This window comes from Mustela erminea, chromosome 1 (genome assembly GCF_009829155.1).
Source record: "Mustela erminea isolate mMusErm1 chromosome 1, mMusErm1.Pri, whole genome shotgun sequence".
Lineage (NCBI taxonomy): Eukaryota > Metazoa > Chordata > Mammalia > Carnivora > Mustelidae > Mustela > Mustela erminea.
The window spans coordinates 2,175,270-2,197,607 of record NC_045614.1 but is presented as its reverse complement, the minus strand read 5'-3'; the positions used below and the strand labels follow the sequence as shown (position 1 = coordinate 2,197,607).

The following is a 22,338-nucleotide window of genomic DNA, read 5'->3' as shown; positions in this document are numbered from 1 at the left end:
AGGCAGGGGTTCTCTCTGCTGTGTTCTCTGCTGCGCCAGGGCTGTCTAGAGCTCTAGCTGGTCCCTAAGAGGTGCTCAATACATGCTTGTTGATTGACTTAACAATGGACCTGCGGTTTTTCATGAGCAAGATGGGAAGGAGAACGCCCCACCGGCAAGCTGAGTGTAAACAACGCTCCCTGGACCTCAGTGGTCTCCGGTGGGAGCAGAGCCGCGGCCTCGCACGGAGACCGCAGTCTGATGGCAGGCGTTCAGTTGGCCGTTGTCAACGGGAATTCTGCTTTCTAGGCGCTCACAGTCCAAGAGGGGAGACAGCCCAGTCCGCTGGCGGTGGCAAGGGGAGCCCCAAGTCCAGTCTCTGGGAGTTTGCTCTGTGCGGGGCCAGGCCGAGCGCTGCTCAGGTACCCCCGCATTTAGAAATGGCCCCGTCTCTGCCATTGTACAGATGGGAATACTGAGACCCCCAGGAGGCTAGGGCTCCGGAGCCTCCTCAGGTGTCCGCACCTGGGAGGCGGGTTTCCGGGCCTCCTCCGGATCTTCAGGGCTTAGCCCGCTCCCTCAGAAAGGCCATTCTGACCCCAGCTGCCCCCACCCCATCACGCTGCTCCCCACAGCGGGCCCCAGGTATTTCTACGCTTTCTCGGTTCTCTCTTTGGGGCCCTTTTCGGGAGGGAGGGGGCGGCGACGGGGGTGGGGGTGGAGAGCCGGGCGCGAGCCTCAGTTTCCCCACCGGGCGCCGGCCGGGGTGGAGGGGCGGGACGGGTTCCCGGGGGCGCCAGCCGGAGGCGGCGGGGGCGCAGCGGGCGGGCCGGGTGGGCGGGCCGGGGGCGGCGGCGCCACCTTAAGGCGGCTCTGCCCGCGGCTCCCGGCCGAGCCCCGCCGGAGGGAGGCGGCTCCGCGCGGGGCCCGCCGCCCGCGCCTCCGCCGACACCCGGCCGCGGCTCGCGCGACCTTCCGCGGCGGCCCCGTGCGCCCCCCGCCCGGCTCGCGCCCCTCGCGTCCCCGCCCCCCGCGCGCGCTCGGGGGGGCGCGGGCGCTCCGGGGTCCCGGCCCCGCGCCGCCGCGCCCCCTCCTTTCTCCGAACGGCCCCCCGGCTCTCCCCCCGCAGCCCCGCCACCTCCTCGTCACCCCCCACCACCCCCCCTCGGGATCGTCGGGCCCCGGCGGCGCGGGGGGCCTCCGGATCGGCAGGATGTACCCCCAGGGGAGGCACCCGGTGAGTGGGGGGCCCGGGCTGCGCCGGGCGGGGGCGCGGGCGCCCGGGAACTCAGACCCCAACGTGCCCCCCAGACCCCGCTTCAGTCCGGCCAGCCCTTCAAGTTCTCGATCTTGGAGATCTGCGACCGCATCAAAGAGGAATTTCAGTTTCTTCAGGCTCAGTACCACAGGTGAGGGGGGGCGGGGGCGCCCCGCCCCGGGGGGCCCGGGAGCTCACCTGGGAGCTCACCTGGGAGCCCGGGGGAGAGGGGCCGGCCTCTGGGGGCCCCCGGGGGCGCAGCCAGGCGGGGGCGGGGCCTCCAGGGAGCGGGGAGGAGGGACCCCCCCCCCCAGGAGGGAGGGACGGCTTCCAGGTGGAAGGCAGGTGAGGTGCATGGGGACACTCAGTACTGGGACACTTTGAGCCTGAGAAGGGGCGGGAAGGGCCTGGGAGCAGGAGGTGGGGCGACGCTAGGGAAGTGGGGAGAGGGGAAAGAGCCAAACCCGTCACTTTGGAAAGTGGCCCGGAGGGGGTGTCCCCGTGTCCTTCACAGGGTGGGGTGTGGTGGGGGCAGGGTGGCCATAGAGGCAGGGCCGAGCGGGACCCCATGCCCCATCTCCTTTCCAGCCTCAAGCTGGAATGCGAGAAGCTGGCCAGTGAGAAGACAGAAATGCAGCGACATTATGTCATGGTGAGGGGTTCATCATTGCCAGGACTGGGCAGGGGGGCGGGGGGGGGGGGGGCTCAGCTGTGAGTAAAAGCGGGAGGGGTGTGAATCCGGCTCACACTGCCACTCCCGGCCTCATTTTGCGTGTCTGTGAATGGGGCTGGTTGGGATTCCAGGCTGCCTTTATGCCGGCCTTCCCAACTCGTACAAACGATGACACAAGGATGTCCTCTCTCTCCGTGGGCATCTTTGAGGGCCCAGGGTCTCTGGGCACCTCCTCCTGTCCCCTCCCTGCTTCCTCCCCTGGTCTTCCGCTCTGGGCTCCCATGGGGCTGGGAGGTTCTGTGCCCTTCTGTGATTCCCCCGAGCCTGGGGACTCCCGGAAGACCCAGCGTTGGACTGGCCCTGTAGACATTCCCAATTGGCTTTTCCTTTGCAGTACTATGAGATGTCCTACGGGCTCAACATTGAAATGCACAAACAGGTAACTGTGTTAGGGGGTCAGAGTGTCCAGTAGGAAGGGCGAGGGTCTTGGAGGTCCCTTTCAGCTCAGGGAGTCTGATGTTTGGAGATAGATCCTGATGGTCTGAGGTGGAATTCAAGCTTCTGTTGGTGCTTTGAAGGATGTGACATGGGCCCAAACGCTCTGAGGTTCTGAGATTCTTGTCAGTTTCTGTGTGGGATTCAAGGTTCTAAGTTAGACCAGGAGGTCCTGAAGTGGACTCCAGCTGTTCAAGATCAACCCTGAGATGGGGCGCCTGGATGGTTCAGCCGGTTAAGCATCCGACTCTTTGATTCTCAGCTCAGACCTTAACCTTGGTCTTGGGCCTTGAACTCAAGACCCACATTGCGCTCCACACCCAGCACAGAGCCTCCTTAAAAAAAAAAAAAAAGATTAACCCCAAGAACCTGACATTGACCTCAAGTTTCTCTGATAGAGGAGCCCTGAAAGATTGGGAGGTTGATGGACTCTTAGATTCTGTCCCTTAGGATATCAGAATGGTGGGTAGAGCCTTAAACAAGGTGGCTTCCAGGTGGGTGGGAAGGGGTAGTGGGTGGGCTGAGAGTGTGGGCTGCCTGGGGGGTGCCTTTCTGGGTACATGTGGGCTCTGTTGGCCCTAGTATGGGCCGGAGAGGGGTGATCTGGCAGGAGTAGGGTGTGGTCTCATGGGTCCATGAAATAGACCTCCTTATAGGGCCCCGAGTGGTGGTCAGGTGCTAGGGCCCAGTCTCCACCCTCCCAGTGGGAACTCAAACCCCGTCCAGCACCCCTCCAACCCAAGCACAAGCAAAGCTGACCCCGCACACAGCTCAATAGGCCATACCTGTCCCCTTCCCCACCCCACTTCTCTCTGTTCGGTACCCCTGGCCCAGACCCAGGCCCCGGTGAAACCTACAAGTAAAACCGCATTGTCTCCACTCCGCTCCCTACTCTGACATCACACACGTGGGTTTCTGCACACCGACCAGTTCTCCAGCTCCCACACCAGCAGATGTCCAGCCTGATTGGGACCCTGTGTGCCTGGTCAGCACAGACCCCAGCTTCAGGGCTCAGTCCCACTGGCCTGGCCTGTTTCAGATACCAAGCAAAAGTCTGGGTCTCCGGCCCAAACTTCTGACCACCCAACTCTGTGTAAATTGAGGGTTCCCATAATCCCCATCTTGGGCTCAGTCATTTGCCCAAACAGTCCCCAGAACTCAGGAAAGCAGTTGACTTACTAGGTTACCCGCTTATTAGACAGGACGGAGCTCAGCCAGACGGAAGAGGGCAGAGGCCAGGCATGGGTCGCACAGCGTCTGTGGCCTCCCTGGGGGTGTCCCCCTCCCAGCACCTCCATACTTGGATCGGCCCAAAGCTCTCCACCAACTCTGTTAGGGGTTTTTATGGTGGTCTCACTGCATAGGCCTGAAATCCTCGGCCACTGGTGATTAACTCCATCCCTCTAGTAAGCAGGTATGGCTGAAAGGGGGTTACTGAGAGCAGCAAATGACGCCCTCCCCCCACCAGGTCCCTTACCCATCTCAGAAATCCCAAGAGTTTTAGGGGCTCTTCGCCGGGAACTGGGGACAAAGAGCGAAAGACGGATTTCTTCTTATGAACCCACCACCACAAAGCCCCTCCCTGAGGGTGGTGTGCTGGGGGGGTCTCTGCCTGGTTGTGGCCCCAGGTTGCAGAAGAGACCCAGAGAGAGCCTGTGCCCAGGAGAGACGGCCTGGGAGGGCCACTCCTTTGTTCATGATGACCCCCAGGCCCCTCTGAGTGGGGCGGCTGTGTGGCTGCTTCCCGGGAATCTGTTGATTGAGTCTGGCGGCTGGTGGATCTGTCCCCGCCTTCCGGCTCACGGCTGCCTTGGGCATCTGCTCAGTAGACCGCTTGCTTCCTCGGCAGCCCCTTGGTCTGCCCGAGTCTCTGCCTCTTCAGCTGCCGCGTCCCCCGTTTGCACCTGCTGGTGACGGCCCCCTACCTCCTGGCTTTACCAAGACTTCTTATGTCTGGAGTGGAGGGTCTGGACCGCGGGTCCCCCCTCCAAGCTTGCTCCCCACTGTTTCCTGCCAGGCCGAGATCGTGAAACGCCTCAGTGGTATCTGTGCTCAGATTATCCCCTTCCTGACCCAGGAGGTGAGTGGGCCCTGCTGGGGCAGAGGGGAGCTGGAGGCTTGGAGGAGGGCGGCCGGCTCAGAGTGGTGGGCACTGGTTCCGCTGGGTGGCCTGGGGGAGGGGGGCACTGGGCTGGAGCAGGGGGCTTCAGGGACCGAGGGGGCTGGTGGCTGAGGGTGAGGAGTGGGGGTCCAGCCCTGCCGCCAGGCCTCCTGGGTCCCAGTCCTGGCTGTGTGCCCTTGGCTGCTTGCCTTGTCTGTGCCTTTGTGGAGATGTTTAGACAAATGAACACGCAGGGTGATAGCTAAGTAAGCACCCGGTAAAAAGTTAGCCCTTCTGTGTGCTCAGTGAAAGCAGCTCGTCACCAGAGGACAAGTACTGTCCACTTCCTCCCCCAGGAAGTCCCTGGAGGAGACCCATGGTCCATAGAGACAGAGAGGAGATGGTGGGAGCCGGAACTGAGGGAGGAGACGGGGAGTCAGTGTTTTGGGGGGACAGAGTCTCCATTTGGGGAGGTGGAAAGTTCTGGAGATGGAGGGTTGGGGTGGTCACAGGACAGTGAGTCTGCTTCATGCTGCTGAGCTGTGGCCTTAGAGACGGTGACAGTGACAGTGACGACTCTTAAATAGCCATAACCACAATAATAATTTTAAAAAGATAGAGCCATGGCAGGTGGCAGTATGAACACCTCCCTGAATCTTAAAAAAAATGTTCGTCCTTGTAAGAATTCAAGTACCTGCCAGCCTCAGGACCTTTGCACCAGCTGTCCCTGCTTCTGTCTGGAGCATTCTCTCCGTAAGAGGTGTGAGGGCAGGTTCTACTGCAGGAGGGATAACTGGGGGGGTGGCTTCGTTGTGATGGGAAACAGATGCTTATCTCGCTTTGGACCCCACTGAATCTGAGATTTTTCCGGAAGCTTGGGATGGAGGGATATCCCGGCTAGACTGAGACTGTAGAGACGATGTCTGAGGCCAAGGGTAGGGACAGGGTGGCTGTGTGAGAACAGCAACATGGGAGGTTGAAAAGACTCGGAAGTGAATGAAGACACACACGTGTGCTCTGGCGACTCCATTCTAGACCAGGAGTCAGCAAACCGTAGTCTGAGGGCCAAGTCCCACCCTCTGTTTTGTAAATAAAGTTTTATTGGTACACCATCATGCCCACTCATGTGCGTGATCTCTGGAGCAGCGTTCCCCATCAAATGGCAGATAGAAAATCTGCGACAGGCTTGCAATGCTGAAAGTACCTAGTCTGGGGCCCTTCAGAGAAAGTTGACCAACCCTCAGCCTAGACACACGCACACACGGGTGTGCCACACACAGCAGCTTCCTGGTAGCCTCTGACAGGTCCTCGGTGGGGACAACCCAAATCCCCGGCCTCGGGAGTGTGCGTGAACAGCCGTAGGTCGTGTGTTCCCACGGGAGCTGCGAGCCACGTGTGGGCCCTCGCTATACGTTCGTCTGTATTTCGATTTCCATATATTAAGTTTCTGCGGACATTTGTATTAAATTAAGTGAAACGTTTCGTTCTTCACTTGCACTGGCCACATTTCCAGTGCTCAGTGGCCACGTGTGGCCGGCGGCTCCCTTACCCAGCAACGCAGGTCGGGCACCGCCTGTCACTGCTCCAGGTAGGGAGAGGCAGGAGGAAGGGCGGCAGGATGGCAGAGGCACCGGGGCTCTCGGGCTGCCTGTTTCTTCTCTTCGACCCAGTCCTTTAGCTGGTGCTGATTTAGACCGCGGTTCTTTGCCGGGGACGCGGCTGCCCCCGGGCGCGCTGGGCAGTGTCCGAGACGAGGGTATGGAGTGGGTGGGGGCTGGGGATGCTGCTCGGCCCCCCGCAGCTCCCGGGACTCCCCCCCCCCCCAGAGAATGACCCCGCGTCCACCGTGCCCAGGGACGGCCTGATCCTTCGGCCCTGACTTAACACTGACTGGTTTTCGCTGCCCCGTACATGCTTTCTTTGTCTCTGTGTTTGACTCACGACTGAAAATGGAAAAGGGGAGAGAGGGAGAGAGACACCGAGCGCTGGGGACAAGGATGGGGGCAGGCGGGCGAGCTGGGGGTCAGGGGCTCTGCCTGGGAGGCCGGTCAGCAGACGGGGAGCCCGAGCACCCCCTTCCCGGTACCCCCCCCAGCATCAGCAGCAGGTGCTACAGGCCGTGGAGCGGGCCAAGCAGGTGACTGTGGGGGAGCTGAACAGCCTCATCGGGGTGAGTCCCCCCCTGCCCTTCCCCTGCCCTCGGGACACCCCACCCCCAGGGCCCTGGCACCCAGTGGGTGCTCAAGCTGGGGGTGCCGGGTGGGCAGCCGGCCTGGGCTCTGGCCTCCCCGGAGACTCTGGGGCGCAGACTCTGTGCGGGCTCTGGGCTGCCCCCGAGGCCAGGGGCGCTGCTGGGCTGCGGCCTGGCCCTGGCCCACCCCTCCCCTCTCCAGCAGCAGCAGCTCCAGCCGCTGTCCCACCATGCTCCCCCGGTGCCCCTCACCCCTCGCCCTGCTGGCCTGGTGGGCAGCAGCGCCACGGGGCTGCTGGCCCTGTCCGGAGCACTAGCCGCCCAGGCTCAGCTGGCTGCGGCTGCCAAGGAGGACCGGGCAGGTGGGGAGGCCGAGGGACCCAGAGGTAAGCGGGCAGCACAGAGTGGCAGGGGCTGGGGGACAAGGGTGGCGAGGGGGACTGGCAGGCCACCCCGTCCAGAGCACCAGACGCACCGAAGCGTGAGGGAGTGAATGATAGGGCCTGCGACCCCCAGCGGCTGTGTGTTCTCGGGCCAGTTACTGCCCGTCTCTGGGCATCTATCTGGATGGTTGGGGGCGAGGAACAACCCACTGCTTTGCCAGGGTGTTGGAAAGAGAAGGGAGGTTCTGAGCGGGGGAGAAGGCTCTAGAAGCTCTGGAGGGGTGCACCCTGTGGCACCACGGGCTATGAAACCCTCGTCTTGTCTTCTCTCTCTCTGCCTCCCTTGCGACCTGCCAGTGGAGAGAGCCCCGAGCAGGGTAAGTTGAGGGCGGCAGGGAACTTGGGGGATCTTCGCCTTGTACGGGCACGTGGCTGAAGCCGGTGGTTCTGAGCTGATGCGGGGGCTGGGCAGCAGACCCGCGCCGGGTCTCTCAGCTGGGCCGCCGGAGCCTCGTGGTTGTGGGAGGGGCCCCTCGGGCCAGAGTGTTACGGATCCGTAACACTCTGGCCCGAGGGGCCCCTCCCACAACCACGAGTTTTCCAGCTCGAGTCTTTTCTTGCAATGAAGAATCGAATGCGGGCGGTGGTGGCATCCGCGCAGCCGTCCGTCCGGGAGTGTGTCCGTCCTCCCTCCGGGAGTATCTGCCGGACTGCTGCCCGGTAGAGCCAGTGAGCCCCGTGTGTCATTTTTTAAAGAACTGTTTAATTTTGGAACAATTATAAATGCACAGGAGGTTGCAAAGAAAAGTCCCTTGGCCCAGCGCCCCCGCGGTGCAGTCTCCTATAAAACGCAGCATCCGGTGCAGGAAACCGCACGCGGTGCAGGCCCCGCAACCGACTGCGCTTCCCGCGTCCTGCGGCCGCAGCTGTTCTGGTGCGCGTGCGCCGGGCGGGTCTACGCAGTTGCGTGACAACCGAGTTTGCGCCTGCGGGTTTTCCAGGAACCCGGTTTAAAAAAGGCAGAGGCTGTGGACTCGGAGTCTGTTCTGGGTCTGTTAACACAGCACGTGTCCAGGCTGTCCCCGCCGTCGCCGTCGGCGCGCACCGGTTCTTGCCCGCGCGGGTCACGCTCTTTTCGTGGTGCCGAAGCTCCAAGATCTGAACGCATTTTGCGCGCAGAGCTCGTCCCAGCCTGAGCCCGCGCCCGGCCTGCGCCGCCATCCGTGGTGCCCGGGACGGCCGTGAGTCCGCCCTCCGACGGTCCCATTTCGCAGATGCGGAGCTGGAGGCCCAGATCTGGAGAACCGCGGTGGGGACGCTCCGTCTGGGCTGCGCCCGGGGATGGGCGTCTGTCCCTCTCTCTGTTACATGTAAAACGCGTGTTCGCACATGTTCAAGTCCAAGATAGGAGGTAGCAGGTGCCCCGGGGGTCCTGCTCGTTTGTCAGACTGTGCCAGAGACCAGGCCTCCCCCTCTCACGGCGATAGCGGGCGGTGGACATCCCAGGCAGGAACCAATCACTTCTGCAAAGACCCTGTTTTCAGATAAGGCCCCATCTAGAGCTTCTGGCTGGACACGTAACTGTGGGGGATGCTGCCCAGCGCAGGAAAGGGACCGTGGCGCCCCCCACCCCCATCCAAGTCCCCTTTCCTAAAACCACTCCTGTCCTCAATGTGAAGGGCTGCTTCTCCCCGCTGTCAGGTGTGCCCCACAGGAAAGAGGGGATGTCAAATGAGACATTATGCCCCCAGGGACACCAGGCCCTGTATGAGGACATCTGTGGCTCTTGCAACTCGGGGAGCACCGGACATCGAGGGGATGGCGGGGGGCGAGATGCTGCTCAGCCCCCCAGCGTGCCGGTGGTGGCCCCACAAGGCCGAGGCGAGAGACCCTGGTGTGCGATGTGGGTTGCTGTGTCCGCACACACACGGGCTGGTCCTCCAGAGAGCCCGGGGGGCACTCGCGGTGGCCCGGCGCTGGCTTAGGTCCGCGGCTCGCTGGCTCTTCCCAGCAGCCCTGAAGCAGGCGCGGCTCCCATCCGCATTTCACAGCTGAAGACACAGATGCAGACCGGTGCGGGCGCTCGCGCGGGTCTCAGAGAAAGGCCAAGGCCGCGGCCACGCGCCGTGCTTGCTTTATTTCAGTGATACGTGTGGCCAGCTTTCCACGTTGCCACGTTGCCACATCTCAACTTTCTTTCTTTTTAAAAAGATTTTATTTATTCATTTGACAGAGAGAGAGAGGAGAGAGGGAACACAAGCAGGGGGAGTGGGAGAGGGAGAAGCAGGCTTCCCGCCGAGCAGGGAGCCTGATGCGGGGCTGGATCCCAGGACCCTGGGATCATGACTTGAGCCCCAGGCGGACCCTCAATGCCTGAGCCACCCAGGCGCCTGCCTTTCTTTCTTTCTTTCTTTCTTTCTTTTCAACATTTTATTTATTTGAGATTTATTTCTTTATTATCAGAGATCGTATTGCTGGCGTGTGTGGGCTGGCTTTGAGTCCTGTCTCGGCCCCTAAGTCACTGTACAGCCCTGTCTTCCCTTAGGCTGAGTTTCCCTGTCTGTACTATGCCATTAACCATCACTTGCCCACAAGCTTGCTGTGGGGAAGCCTGCTTCTCCCTCTCCCACTCCCCCTGCTTGTGTTCCCTCTCTCACTATCTCTCTGTCTCTGTCAAATAAATAAATAAAATCTTAAAAAGAAGAAAGAAAGTTGAGACGTGGCAACGTGGAAAGCTGGCCACGTGTATCACTGAACTAAAGCAAGCACGGCGCGTGGCCGCGGCCTTGGCCTTTCTCTAAGTCAAGGGCTTAGCACGGAGTCCAGCCTCGGAAGGTCCCATTTCCCAGATGGGGAAGCTTGAGGCACAGATCCTCGTAACAGTGTTGGGGACCCCCAGTCTTGGCTGAGCCAGGATGGAGTCTGGGGCCCCGGGAGCCTGACCCTTCGCCCCACCCAGCTCTCGTGTCTCTGCAGAGCGCATCCCCCTCACCCCCTGGGAGTGTGGAGGAAGAGGAAAGACCGGGCGGCCCAGGGGGCAGTGGGAAGCAGCGACCTGAGGACAAGGATCTCTCGGGACCTTACGTAAGTGGGGGGCAAGCAGAAGACTGGGGTGGGCCCCCAGTCTGGCTCCTCAGAGCCTCCCAGAGCCCAGCTCACTCTGCAGCCTTCCATAGCGCCCCATTGCCCGGGGAAGCCCTGTGGGGCCGGGCCCAGCTCTGGGTGCTGTGTCTCTGGAGCCCCAGGACCGGGCATCGGGACCGGGCGTCCGTCTTCCCCCCTCCGGGCTTTGGCTCAGCCTGTCTACAATTCCCCTCCCCCTGCCTCTCTGTGAGGCCCACAGTGCTCTCTGCTGCAGGCGGCTGTCCCGGGCCGGACCCCCTCCCTCACTGGAGGAGCACTGCACCTGTAGTTTCTGCCTCTAGCACCCAGGGCCCCCGCGGAAATGTGGGGGCCGGGACTGCGGCTGGCGAGGAGACACTTATCCCATCGGTAGGGACAGCCTCACCCTGGTCCCCGCCGCCTGTCAGGCCGTCTCGGCCAGAGCTGCCTTTGGTCTTCAACCATCATAACAGCTTGTTCTACGTGTCAGCAACTCATTCTGTCTTAGAGAAGAGAACTGGGGATGGTTGGGGGGCCGTTAAACACCCCCCTGCTGGGAAGATGGGCGGCCCCAGACAGCACTGTTTCTCCCAGGGGCGGTAGGGAGCAGCGGCAGAAGGAGGTAGAATAGATGTGGGGACAGGTGTTAAGAAAATCCCTCCAGGGCAAGCTTGGAGGGCTTCCTGGAGAGGGCAAGGCTGAAGGCCGGGAGAAAGGAGGGGTGAGGTCTCTGGCAGATGGGTAGACGAGACAGACCACCCTGACAGGTCTGGATGAGTCCTGGCCTCTGGCTTTCCCCTCCCTGCACGAGCAGGAAACTGAGATCCAGGGAGGGCTGGGGGCGCTCAGGGCCCCGCAGCAAGTCTTGGGTGCGCAGCTCCATCCCCTCACCCCCCCCCCCACCTCCCCGCCGCACCTGAGCTAATGGCAGCCTTCTTCCTGAACCAAGCCCATGGGCCTCTGAAGCCCCGGACGCCTGGTCAGACGGGGGCTGGCCCTGTGTACACCCCCGCCCCTGAGAATGAGTCAGAGGCCGGGAGGCAGGGCAGGCAGGGGCACGGCCAGGGTAAGCTCCCTCCTCCCCGTACCCCTCCAGGAGAGCGACGAAGACAAGAGTGACTACAACCTGGTGGTGGACGAGGTGAGTCGGGGTCCGACCTCTGACTTCCGGGACAGTGAGCGGCCGGTTTTCCTGAGGGCTGGGGGGCCTGGGGGAAGGAGGGGTCCTGCCCCCCTCCCGCCGTGCATGGCTGGGATGAGGGTGGCACGGGAGAAGGGGAGTAGGAGATGGGGGACACCTCAGGCCGACCTCCTCGCCATAGTGCAGGTGGGGAAACTGAGGCCCAGAGGACCCTGGGGATGGGCAGCAGAAGTGACTTTAAGCCCTGGCTCACTGTGTGGCTGGGGGAGTGTGCCCCCTGCTATGGTCTCACTTTTCCCCATCTGTTCGAGTCTTGACGTAGCCGTGACTGTGTGCTTATGGGCTGGGAACGATCAGTCCCATTTTACAGATGAGTAAAGTAAGGCACGGAGCCAGGGGAATCATAATCCTCTCAAGGTGGACCGTAGGTGCCCAGTCTGGAGCGTGGGATGGGGTTTGGGAGGGGTCTAGAGAGGGGCTTTCCTCCTCCACCCACTTCATCTCCACTTAACGTCACCTCGTCGAACCCAGGACCAGCCCTCGGAGCCCCCCAGCCCAGCTACCACCCCATGTGGAAAGGCACCCCTCTGTGTCCCTGCCCGTCGGGACCTTGTGGACAGTCCGGCGTCCTTGGCCTCCAGCCTCGGCTCCCCACTCCCCAGAGCCAAGGAGCTTGTCCTGGTAAGGAGCAGGGGAGGCCTTGAAACTCACTTTGTTCATCCTGGGGACCTAGAAACAGATGCCACCACGCAGGATACGGAGTGGACAGAAGGCAGCCCGGCTCAGGTTCTTTGCCACCTTCTGAAACACCGCTTCTCCTCTATCTGAGTGTATTTCCCAAGTGGACTGGCTCTGTGGGTAGGAAGAGACCACTCACCGCCTTGTAGAGAAGCCAGGCATCTCTCGCAAGAACTAGGACGCCCCCTGGAGATGAACACAGCGACCTGGAGGAGGGAGGCTCTCGCGAGGGCCACTCCAGCCCCCCAAGTGTTAAAGTCTTTGCCAGGTGCTGGAGACACACCAGCCCCACCTGAGCTGTCGTCCCTGTCCCCAGAGGCAAGAGGATCACTATGGGAACAATCTTGTCCGTGCCAGCTGTAGGACGCGCGCCCCCCCCCACAAAGAGCTCCCCCCGCCACGTTCACAGTCGGGGTCCGTTTGTCCCACCCCCTCCCTCCCCCAAATCTTCCCCAGACCCCTGCCCTGCACTTACCCAGACAGTGTGTCGGTTTCTAGGCCTCCCCTCCCAGCAGGTTGCTATGGCAACCGCAGAGGCTGGGGCTCCCGAGGCATCTTCGGTGACCTCCTCCACTCCAGGAGACCAGAGGGGGAGGGGCAGCTCTCTTCTCCCGGAGAAGCGCCCCCCCCAAGGCCTCCCTGTCCCACGTGGTCGCCACCCACACCCCATCGTGGGCGTGCGCCTGTGGTGGGTACAAAATGTGGGATTGTCTAGTGGAAAGAGGGGACAAGAATGGGAAGTTCTTGAAAGGCCAAGGAGGTGCAGCAGAAAGGGGGGGTGCTGGTCCCTGAAGGCCGGCTTCCCCTCCAGAGCCACAGCTGCGGGGGGTGGGAAGGGGTGGGAGGAGGCACACCCCGACCCTCGGACCCTTGGGAGCAGGTGAGGGGCCGGGCACCTGTACTGGGTGCTGGTCCTTCATCCGGGAGCTCATCTGCCCCCGGGAGTTTCCCATTCCCTGTCCCCAGAGGACGGGACAGCCTCCTGACTTCCTGTCCCCCTCTCCCTGCAGGCGTGCCCCTGCTCAAGGCCAGTCTACACCCGCACTCCTAACCGGGTATCTTATTATACAGGAGCACAGCCTGGCCGCAGGTGCCGCCTCCCCTCCCCCGCCTGTGCGCAGCCCTGTGGGCAGATGCCCGCCGCTTCCGCTCACACGTGCTCCTGGTGCTCCTGTGTGCAGACCCTCACATGTCCCCGTGTTCAGGGGACCAGCCGAGGGGCCCGCGCCCCTGGAACCGCAGAGGGGCGCTGCTTGGCGCCCTGGCCTAGTGCGGATACCCCCGCTCTCTCCTCTCGCCTAGTTTCCCACCCCCTCGTGGGCTGCCGGGTGCCGGGTGCCAGGGGGTGATCGGTCCTGACCTTTCTCCCCAGAACGACCTTCCTGCCAGCACTCCTGCCCCCAAGTCCTGCGACTCCTCCCCGCCCCAGGATGCATCCACCCCCGGGCCCAGCTCAGCCGGGCACCTCCGCCAGCTCGCTGCCAAGCCAGCGCCTTGCACGGACAGTGTTGGTGAGCCTCTGCTGGGGCCTGTCAGAACGGGTCTCTTCTGGCGGGGGTGGAGGGGTGGTTCTCGAAAATGGTAGGGAGTGAGGGAAGCAGGAGGTTTGAATCCAGCTCGGGCCTGGCCTCGGCCCGTTCCATGCCTCTGAGCCCAACACTGACTCCCTCTGGACCTCTTTCTCCTTACGGTCTTGGGTTAACGGGGGGAAACTGAGGCCTAGAGGGGAAGGGATTTACTCAAGAGCTTTAGCCTAGTGAGCCCTGGCAAGACGGGCTTTGGAGTCGGGCAGCCTTGGGGTTGAGGCCAGCCTTGGCTACTCAGCAGCTGTGTGACCGTGGGCAAGTGGCTCAACCTTTCTTTTTTTTTTTTTTTTTTAAAGATTTTATTTATCTATTTGACAGAGAGAGATCACAAGTAGGCAGAGAGGCAGGCAGAGAGAGAGGAGGAAGCAGGCTCCCCGCCGAGCAGAGAGTCCGATGTGGGGCTCGATCCCAGGACCCTGGGATCATGACCCGAGCCGAAGGCAGAGGCTTAACCCACTGAGCCACCCAGGTGCCCCTGGCTCAACCTTTCTGAGCTTCAGGTTCCCCGTTGTTAATGTTGGGACGACAGTGTTCCCCTTTTCTGTCTTATGGCTAGGCCCTGTGCTGGTCCAGGGGTCCCCCAAAAAATCAGCCCTGGAGCCTGCCCTCGAGATGCTCCCAGATGGTGGGGAAGGAGACCCAGACCCCAAAACTGGCCGTCCTGTGTGATGGTGGCTAGTGTAGAGGGAGGGAACCAGCATGGGCAAGGTTAGAGGGGAGGGGTGAGGGGAGGAGGCTCAGTGATGTTCTTGAGATATGGTTGGACATTGGGTCTAGGTTGTTGCGTTTTTTTAAATTTTTTTTAAAGATTCTATTTATTTATTTGACAGAGAGAGAGAGAGACAGTGAGAGAGGGCACACAAGCAGGGGGAGTGGGAGAGGGAGAAGCAAGCTTCCTGCTGAGCAGGGAGCCCGACGCCGGGCTCGATCCTGAGATCGTGACCTAAGCCAAAGGCAGACGCCTAACAACTGAGCCACCCAGGCACCCCTGGGTCTCGGTTTTGAAGGGTGAGTAGGAGTTTAGCCGCTGAGGAAGGAAAGGGGACAGCATGTCAGCCAGAGGGAACAATATATTCCCAAACATCTGGCAACAGGAGAGGCTGTGGTGGATGCCAGACCAGAGCACGGCAGCCCCAAATGACCAGCCAAGGCTGTGGAAGGCGGGATCTGGGCCGGAGGTGTCTGAAGACCTTTCTGTCTCTCACTCAGCCCTGCGGAGCCCCCTCACGCTGTCCAGTCCCTTCAGCACGTCCTTCATCCTGAGCTCCCACAGCGCCCTTAACGGGGACCTCTCTGTGCCCAGCTCCTACGTCAGCCTCCACCTGTCCCCCCAGGTCAGCGGCTCTGTAGTGTATGGACGGTCTCCCATGGTGAGTCCTTGGCGTGGGGGCACCAGGAGGTACCAGCAGGGTGCAGGGGCTGGGGGCCAGGACGAGAAACCACTTACGTAAGGAGAGACAAGGGGATAGGGAAGGGATGGGAGTCTGGCTTAGCAAGTCCATGTGCATGTGGGGAGGTGATCTGAGGGTCTCAGTAGCCCACAAGCTTAATACAGAGACGCACCTATAACCGGCAGAGGCAACAGTGAGTATGCTGCCTTGTAAGGAGCAGAGAGCCCCAGCCACAGGGCTGAGGGTCCCATTCTGGGTCCTTATGACTCTGCGGTTCTAGGATTCCCTGGGCAGAGACTTTGGGGTTCCCGCAAGTGAAAGCCTCCGCTCTCCTAGCTGCAGTGTGGGTGGAGGACAGGGCATCTCTGGCCTCTTGGGGAGGGGCCGGTGAACAGATTGGGGATCCTCTGATAAATGGAGAAGTATGGCAGGTGAGCTTGGGGAAAGGCACAGGTGGGCTGGAGTCCCCTGACCCGTGACACCCCCTCTGGCATTTTGGCAGATGGCATTTGAGTGTCACCCGCATCTCCGAGGGTCCTCTGTCTCCTCCTCCCTGCCCACTATCCCTGGTGGAAAGCCGTGAGTATTGGCTCTGGGCCCCCATTGCGGGGTGGGGGCTGGGGTTCCCCGGTGGCCTTTCCGGAAGGTCTCTTTGAGCAGCTCCCTGGAGAGAGAGAGGTGTGTAACAAGCAAAATGGAGACCACTCTTTCTTAACTGGAGGGAAAGGATTTTGCGCCCCCGCCCCAGCCCAGGACATTTGGCACTTCTGGTGATATTTGTGGTTGCCACACCCACGACTGACCCCTAGTGGGTGGAGGCCGAGGGTCCGGCTGCCCACCCTGCAGTGCGTGGACCTAGGGATGGACCCAGCCCTGGGTGCCCAGAACTTTCTGCCGCGGTGGGAATGCTCTGGACGTACAGCTGTCCAGTGATCGCCATCGCTGCTGGCCACCTGTGGCTCTTGCCATGGAGGAACTGAAGTTGTAAATGTACTGACATCTGATTGGCCCCTGTGGCTGGTGGCTACCCCTGGGTCCCATTCCCTGGAGCTCTCCGGGCATCTCCCTGGGTCCCCTCTACGCAGCGCTTACTCTGCACTGGGTGGGACGCAGGGCGAGGGCTAGGACCGCCCCCTCCCTTGTAGGGCACTGTCGGGTCACCGGTGATCACCGGGCTCCTTCCCCAAACGCACCGAGGCACCGGGCAGGGGGAGGGGGGGCGAGGGCGCGGCGGGCGGGCCGCTCCCCCGCGTCACGGCCGTCCTCCTGCTCCTGGGGCGCAGGGCCTACTCCTTCCATGTGTCCGCCGACGGGCAGATGCAGCCGGTGCCCTTCCCCTCGGACGCGCTGGTGGGCGCGGGCATCCCGCGGCACGCGCGGCAGCTGCACACGCTGGCGCACGGCGAGGTGGTCTGCGCCGTCACCATCAGCGGCTCCACGCAGCACGTGTACACGGGCGGCAAGGGCTGCGTCAAAGTGTGGGACGTGGGGCAGCCGGGCGCCAAGACCCCGGTGGCGCAGCTCGACTGCCTGGTGAGGGCCGGGCCCGCCGCCTGGGGGCGGGGCTTGTCCGCCGGTGGGGCGGGGCTTGTCCGATGGGGGCGGAGCCCGGGAGTCTGCTGGGACGGGGGCGTGGCTCATCCGGCGGAGGCGGGGCTCGCGGGCCAGACGGGGGGCGGGACTCGCAGCCTCTGAGAACCTACCTGGCGCGGGCCGCCAGGAGGCCGCGCGGGAGGGCCAGGCCTACACCCTCGGCTGTCTTCCGTCCCAGAACCGGGACAACTACATTCGCTCCTGCAAGCTGCTGCCCGACGGCCGGAGTCTGATCGTGGGCGGCGAGGCCAGCACCTTGTCCATCTGGGACCTGGCAGCGCCCACTCCGCGCATCAAGGCAGAGCTGACTTCCTCGGCTCCGGCCTGCTACGCCCTGGCGGTCAGCCCCGACGCCAAGGTCTGCTTTTCCTGCTGCAGCGACGGCAACATCGTGGTCTGGGACCTGCAGAACCAGACCATGGTCAGGTGGGCGTCGTGACCCCCCCCCCACACACACACATACCGGCCTTGGCTTGTACGCTGTGGGGGGCAGACGAGTGGCCTGGGAAAGACCTCGAAAGACCCTGGCCCTTCTCCCTGCAGGCAGTTCCAGGGCCACACCGACGGCGCCAGCTGCATCGATATTTCCGACTATGGCACTCGGCTCTGGACCGGGGGTCTGGACAACACGGTGCGCTGCTGGGACCTGCGGGAGGGCCGCCAGCTGCAGCAGCACGACTTCAGCTCCCAGGTGCTGCAGTGGGTTGACTGGGAGGGCCATAGAAGTTTCAGGAATCGGGAGACCCCTCCTCCCCACCCAAGGCACTCACTTCCACAGGCCGAGTGGGACCAAAGGCCTGCTGTCTGTCCTTCGGACAGATCCACAGGCCTTCCTCCTAAATTATCCAGGGACAGAGGGAAGCACAAAAGAACTGATTGATTTTTAAGCTGTGGGCCTACTAAGACCCTCAGATCGCTTTCCCAGATGCTTGTGCCAAGCTACTCCCCCATTCCTTCCTTTCTCCTCCTGGCCTTCAATCTCTTGGCCCTACCAAGAGTGTCTGACCACTCCTGGGGCTCACCATAGGGAAGCCACTGATTGGGGGGACAGGTAGAGGTTGACATGGTAGTTGGGCAGAGAGGTCTCTGTTGAGGGCATCGTGGGAGTCCAGGCTGAACGATGTGGTGAAGGGGCCAAACAGAACCAGGGGGCTCCTCAGGGCTGAGCAGAGTCACCCAGATCCTCTCTCCCCCTGCCTTGGGGGCAGGGCGTGAGCTTGTTGGCTTGACATTTAAGGCCTCCACGCTCTGGTCTCAGCCACAGCATGCCCTGCCACACCTCGACCTCTCCTCTGACAGCTGGTTCCTTCTAGCTGATATGCGTTCCTGTTCCTTTTGCCAAATGGGTGAGCTCCTACTCATCCTTCAAAACCCATCTCCATTTTGCCCCCTTCCTTGAAGACTGGGGGTAGCTAACTCCCAAACTCCTTTGGTTCTACCTTCTCTTCTCTTCAGCTTGAAAGTTGCTTTGATAAGGAAGTTGGGGTGCAGGGGGACATGTCTGTCCCTTGTCCCTGAGAGTTAGATGGGTGGTTCTCTGGTGATCCCATGGTGAGTGTCTCCCATCCCGTGGGGTCCCCTGTCTTTTTTTTTTTTTTTTGACAGAGAGAGAGAGATCACTAGTAGGCAGAGAGGCGGTGGGGTTGGTGGGGGGAAGCAGGCTCCCTGCTGAGCAGAGAGCCTGATGTGGGACTTGATCCCAAGACCCTGAGATGACCTGAGCTGAAGGCAGAGGCTTAACCCACTGAGCCCCCCAGGCGCCCCGCCCCCTGTCTTTATGCAGGAACACGTCTGTGTGGCCAGGAGAGAACTTGTAAGCGCGCCCGTCTTCTCTCCGCTCTCAGTTTAGGGTTCTTCCCACAAGGGTCCTCTCAGTAAGACTTTGAGAAGTTTCTGGGGGGAACAGGGCCTTATACCTCCCTGTGCCTCACTCGGCCTCGGGCACGGCAGGGTGAGGCCACTGAGCCCTTTCAGATCAAAGTCAGAGGAAGCGTTGGCAGGCGGGGAGAGCTCGAAGCTGGGAGTCCGAAGGCCCGGATCCTTCACGGATCCATGACCTTGAGCTTGCCGGGGTCTCAGCTTGCTTCCACCATCTGCTCACGGGGGCGCGGGGGGCGGGGGGGGGACACGACGACTGTCCTCGCCCGGCTTCGTGCTCTCCCCGCTTCCCTCCCTCCCGGAGCTGTTGTGCGTTCGGAGCGGATAATGGATGTGAGGCCCCAGGGTTCCGTGTAATTCTGATTAATATTAATGATTCGACATGCAGTTGCCTGCTGCGTTCCAGGCCCTGGGCCAGCTGCCTCTCCGTGCGGGGCTGCGGCGGGAGAGCGCTGGACCTCTCCCCTCCTCTCCTGGGCGTCCTCCACCATCTGAAGGGGGTTCTGATCTCCCCTCTTCCCTCTGCACCCCCCAGATCTTCTCCCTGGGCCACTGCCCCAACCAGGACTGGCTGGCCGTGGGCATGGAGAGCAGCAACGTGGAGGTTTTGCACGTCCGCAAGCCCGAGAAGTACCAGCTGCACCTCCACGAGAGCTGCGTGCTCGCCCTCAAATTTGCCTCCTGCGGTGGGTCTTCGGGCTTGGGCAGGGCTCCAGGGCGCTGGGGCGGGCTTGCCAACGCCAGCACACCACAGACAGCCCACACGGCCAAACGCAGGATGCCGGTGGGATTTGAGTCTTAGCAGATCATTTGTTAGTGTAAGTTTTTCCCAAGTATTGCACTTGTTTGTTCGCACAAATAGATCCTAAACGGTGCGTGAGATATACTTACACTTGGAAAAAAAAAAAAGCCAAACGATTTTTAGTGTAAGTATGTCCCGAGGATTGCCCTGGACACACACATACGCTAAAAATAAATAATAAATCGTAAGATACGGTGCATCTGTACCGAAAGCGATTTATGATTTTTTTTTCGGAGATTTAAGCGTAACCGGACATCCCAGATTTTATCCGGCCACCCTCTCCTGGGGGCTCCCCCTTCTCAAAGGCCAGGTGGAGCCCCGGGGGCGGGCCCAGCGTTCCCCTGCCAGAAACGAGCCCAGCGGCCAGCCCGCGGTTGTCTTCAACATGCCCGCCTCCCCTCCCCAGGGCGCTGGTTTGTGAGCACGGGGAAGGACAACCTGCTGAACGCCTGGAGGACGCCGTACGGGGCCAGCATTTTCCAGGTAGCGCAGCGCCGGGCAGGTGGGCGGGCAGCGCCGGGCAGGTCGCCACGGGCCTGGGGCCCCAGGGTGGCCTCGCTGGCGGGAGCAAACCGAGAACTTCCCCGGGTCCTCCCATCCCCCCCCCCCCCCCAAACCCCGGCCAGCAGGCACTAAGCAGGGTCTGCACACTGGCCCGCGGGCCGTATCTGCCTGCAGCCCGGGTTCTTTTTTTTTTTTTTAATTATTTGTGTACTTAATTTTTTAAGACGTAGAATTTGTCATCTTAGCCATTTCAAGTGTACTGTTGAGTGGCACTAAGTGCATAAGCACCGTCCTGCAGCCTCCCCCACTGCCCGTTTCCAGAACTTTCCATCCCACCACACGGAGCCTCTGTCCCGACTAAGCTCCGACTCCCCACCCCGCCCCAGCCCCGGCTCCCACCCTTTCCTCTCTGGTCTGTGTGGACGGGACTCCTCTGGGGCCCTCCTGGGAGTGGGGTCCTGTGGGACGGGTCCTTCTGGGTCTGGCTCCTCTCACTGAGCCCCGTGTCCTTGGGGTCCCTCCGCGTGATGGCAGGGGTCAGGGTCCTTCCCTTCCTGAGGCTGGACCGTGTTCCCGCGTGGGGACGGACCTAGCGGTGTTTATCTGTCTACCTGTCGATGGAAACGTAGCACTTGCGGGCTCAAACCTGTCCACATCCTCACCGACACTTGTTAGTGAGTCTTTTTTGGTCCCAGCCATCCTAGTGGGTACGGGGGGGACTTCTACATTTTTTAAGGGCAGGAAAACAAAAGGGGAATCATGTGACACAGATTTGGCCTCTGGACTTGCTGGCTAGAGATGGATCTGGACCAGCCTGAGAACTTCATGCTGGGCCCTTTACAGGGAAGGTTTGGTGCTGCTGGTCATTGTGCCGTGAGCTTTAGCTGGCCCTCTGCAGTGCTGTGTGGCCTCAAGCCCGGGGCACACGCTCTCTGAGCTTCCTCCAAAGGGGCAGGGCTGCAGTTCCCTCCCTCTCGGGGTCAAGAACACAGAGGTCCTGCCCTTCCCAGGAGCACGGTCACCTGTCCAGAGGCTCAATTCTAGTGGACCTTCTTCTGGAAACATGTGTCACCCTCCCTTCCCCTAACTGGGAGAGTCCTGGCGCCCCACCGTGGGCACCCGTGTCCCGTGTCCCGTCTTGGCCCCGGCTCATCCTTGCGGGCAGGCCCTTACCCAGTCGCCCTGCCTCTTCCCTCTGCACATCGTGCAGGGCCCCGTCTCACCTCCCCCTTCTCGCCCTCTCCCCGTCCCTGCCCACAGTCCAAGGAATCATCCTCCGTGCTGAGCTGTGACATCTCCGGAAATAACAAGTACATTGTGACAGGCTCAGGGGACAAGAAGGCCACCGTGTATGAGGTGGTCTACTGAGACCCCCGCCATCTCCCGGCACCCCTGGCCCGGCTCCTGGGGAAGGGGCATCCCGGACAGAGACCCCGACACCCCCTCTCCATTCATACCTGTGAGTGCTAAGTCCCGTCTGCCTTCTGGCCGACTCCTTCCCACCTTCCCTGGCTGGACGTGGGGCTGGACGGGCAGGTGGACTTTGGGGAAATAAATGTATTTATCACAACTGCCTTTCTGTCTTGGGCTGAGCCAGCGACTGTGGCTTTTCTCGCGCACTGTTACTGGGGAGGGGTGAGTGGCTGCGGGCGAGTGGCTCCCTCCTCTCCGCCTCCCGGTCCATCCCTGGATGATGGAGCCGGTCCTGCCTCAGACAGCGCGGGCTGCGCCGTGAGCAGCCGGCGTGGCGCAGGGCGGCACGGCTTAAGGGATACCCGCGGACCTCCGTGGCTGAACACCACGGACCCTGATCACTCACTCTTGTCCCCGGGCTGGTGGGGCTCGGCTCCCAGTAGACACCTGGGGCTCCGGGATGGTGGACTTCCTGCCGTCATGACATACAGCTTGGGGGTCCAGTGTCACAGGGAGAGGAAGTCACACGGGCACTCGGGGCTCTGGCCCCAGAGAGAGCTGCCTGCGTCTCTTACCGGCCGCTCTCTGGACAGAGTCCTCCCAAGATGCTGCACACGTACAAGGGGCTGCAGAACATAGGGAACCACATGGCTCTTGGGGTGCTTGCCTTGGAGACCCCCGGATGATTCCAGGCCCACCCTGAGGGTCTGAGTGAAGCCCACGGTCCCAGAGGAGGGGATGGTAAGTGAGAGCTGACCCGGAGAACGGCCATTTGTGGGGGTCATGCAGGTCTGTGTAGGAACAGGGAGCGGCATGTGCAAAGGCTTGGAGAGGAGTGCGGCCGGGTGGAAACCAGGCGGGCCGAGTACTCCTCCTCCTGGAAAGAGGCCTCCAGCCCAGGCTGAAGCAGCCTACAGGACGTGGCCAGCCTGGGGGCACGGTCAGCATCAGCGGGAGGCCAGGAGCCAGCAGCGGCAGACAGGGGTGGGGGGGGGCAGTGGGGGTGGGGCAGGGGGCGGGGTCGGGGTGCAGGGCAGAGCCATATACTCTGTATTCTGGAAGCTCCCGTGAGCCTGGGCCGCCGTGGAGGGGCTGGGTGTGAAGCCAGGA

At 61.8% G+C, this 22,338-nt stretch overlaps 1 protein-coding gene across 4 annotated transcripts; it reads left to right on the top strand.

Annotated features, from left to right (window-relative positions):
• The first annotated feature begins 1,013 nt into the window (after nucleotides 1–1,013).
• Nucleotides 1,014–21,386, top strand: TLE2 (TLE family member 2, transcriptional corepressor). Of its 4 annotated transcripts, none has more exons than XM_032305653.1 (20): nucleotides 1,014–1,216; nucleotides 1,291–1,388; nucleotides 1,826–1,889; nucleotides 2,305–2,349; nucleotides 4,423–4,485; nucleotides 6,602–6,676; nucleotides 6,900–7,083; nucleotides 7,438–7,457; nucleotides 10,057–10,164; nucleotides 11,279–11,323; nucleotides 11,855–12,004; nucleotides 13,434–13,572; nucleotides 14,857–15,017; nucleotides 15,541–15,617; nucleotides 16,322–16,571; nucleotides 16,810–17,057; nucleotides 17,175–17,322; nucleotides 19,045–19,195; nucleotides 19,718–19,794; nucleotides 21,076–21,386. In XM_032305653.1, exons 1-20 carry the CDS (start codon nucleotides 1,193–1,195, stop codon nucleotides 21,181–21,183), a joined length of 2,235 nt encoding a protein of 744 aa, XP_032161544.1. In that variant the 5' UTR covers nucleotides 1,014–1,192; the 3' UTR covers nucleotides 21,184–21,386. The 4 variants fall into 4 exon arrangements, with proteins under 4 accessions (XP_032161544.1, XP_032161517.1, XP_032161528.1 ...); XM_032305626.1 differs by having other exon boundaries at nucleotides 1,109–1,216; nucleotides 6,903–7,083; XM_032305637.1 differs by having other exon boundaries at nucleotides 1,109–1,216; nucleotides 14,857–14,981.
• Nucleotides 21,387–22,338: the final 952 nt, after the last annotated feature.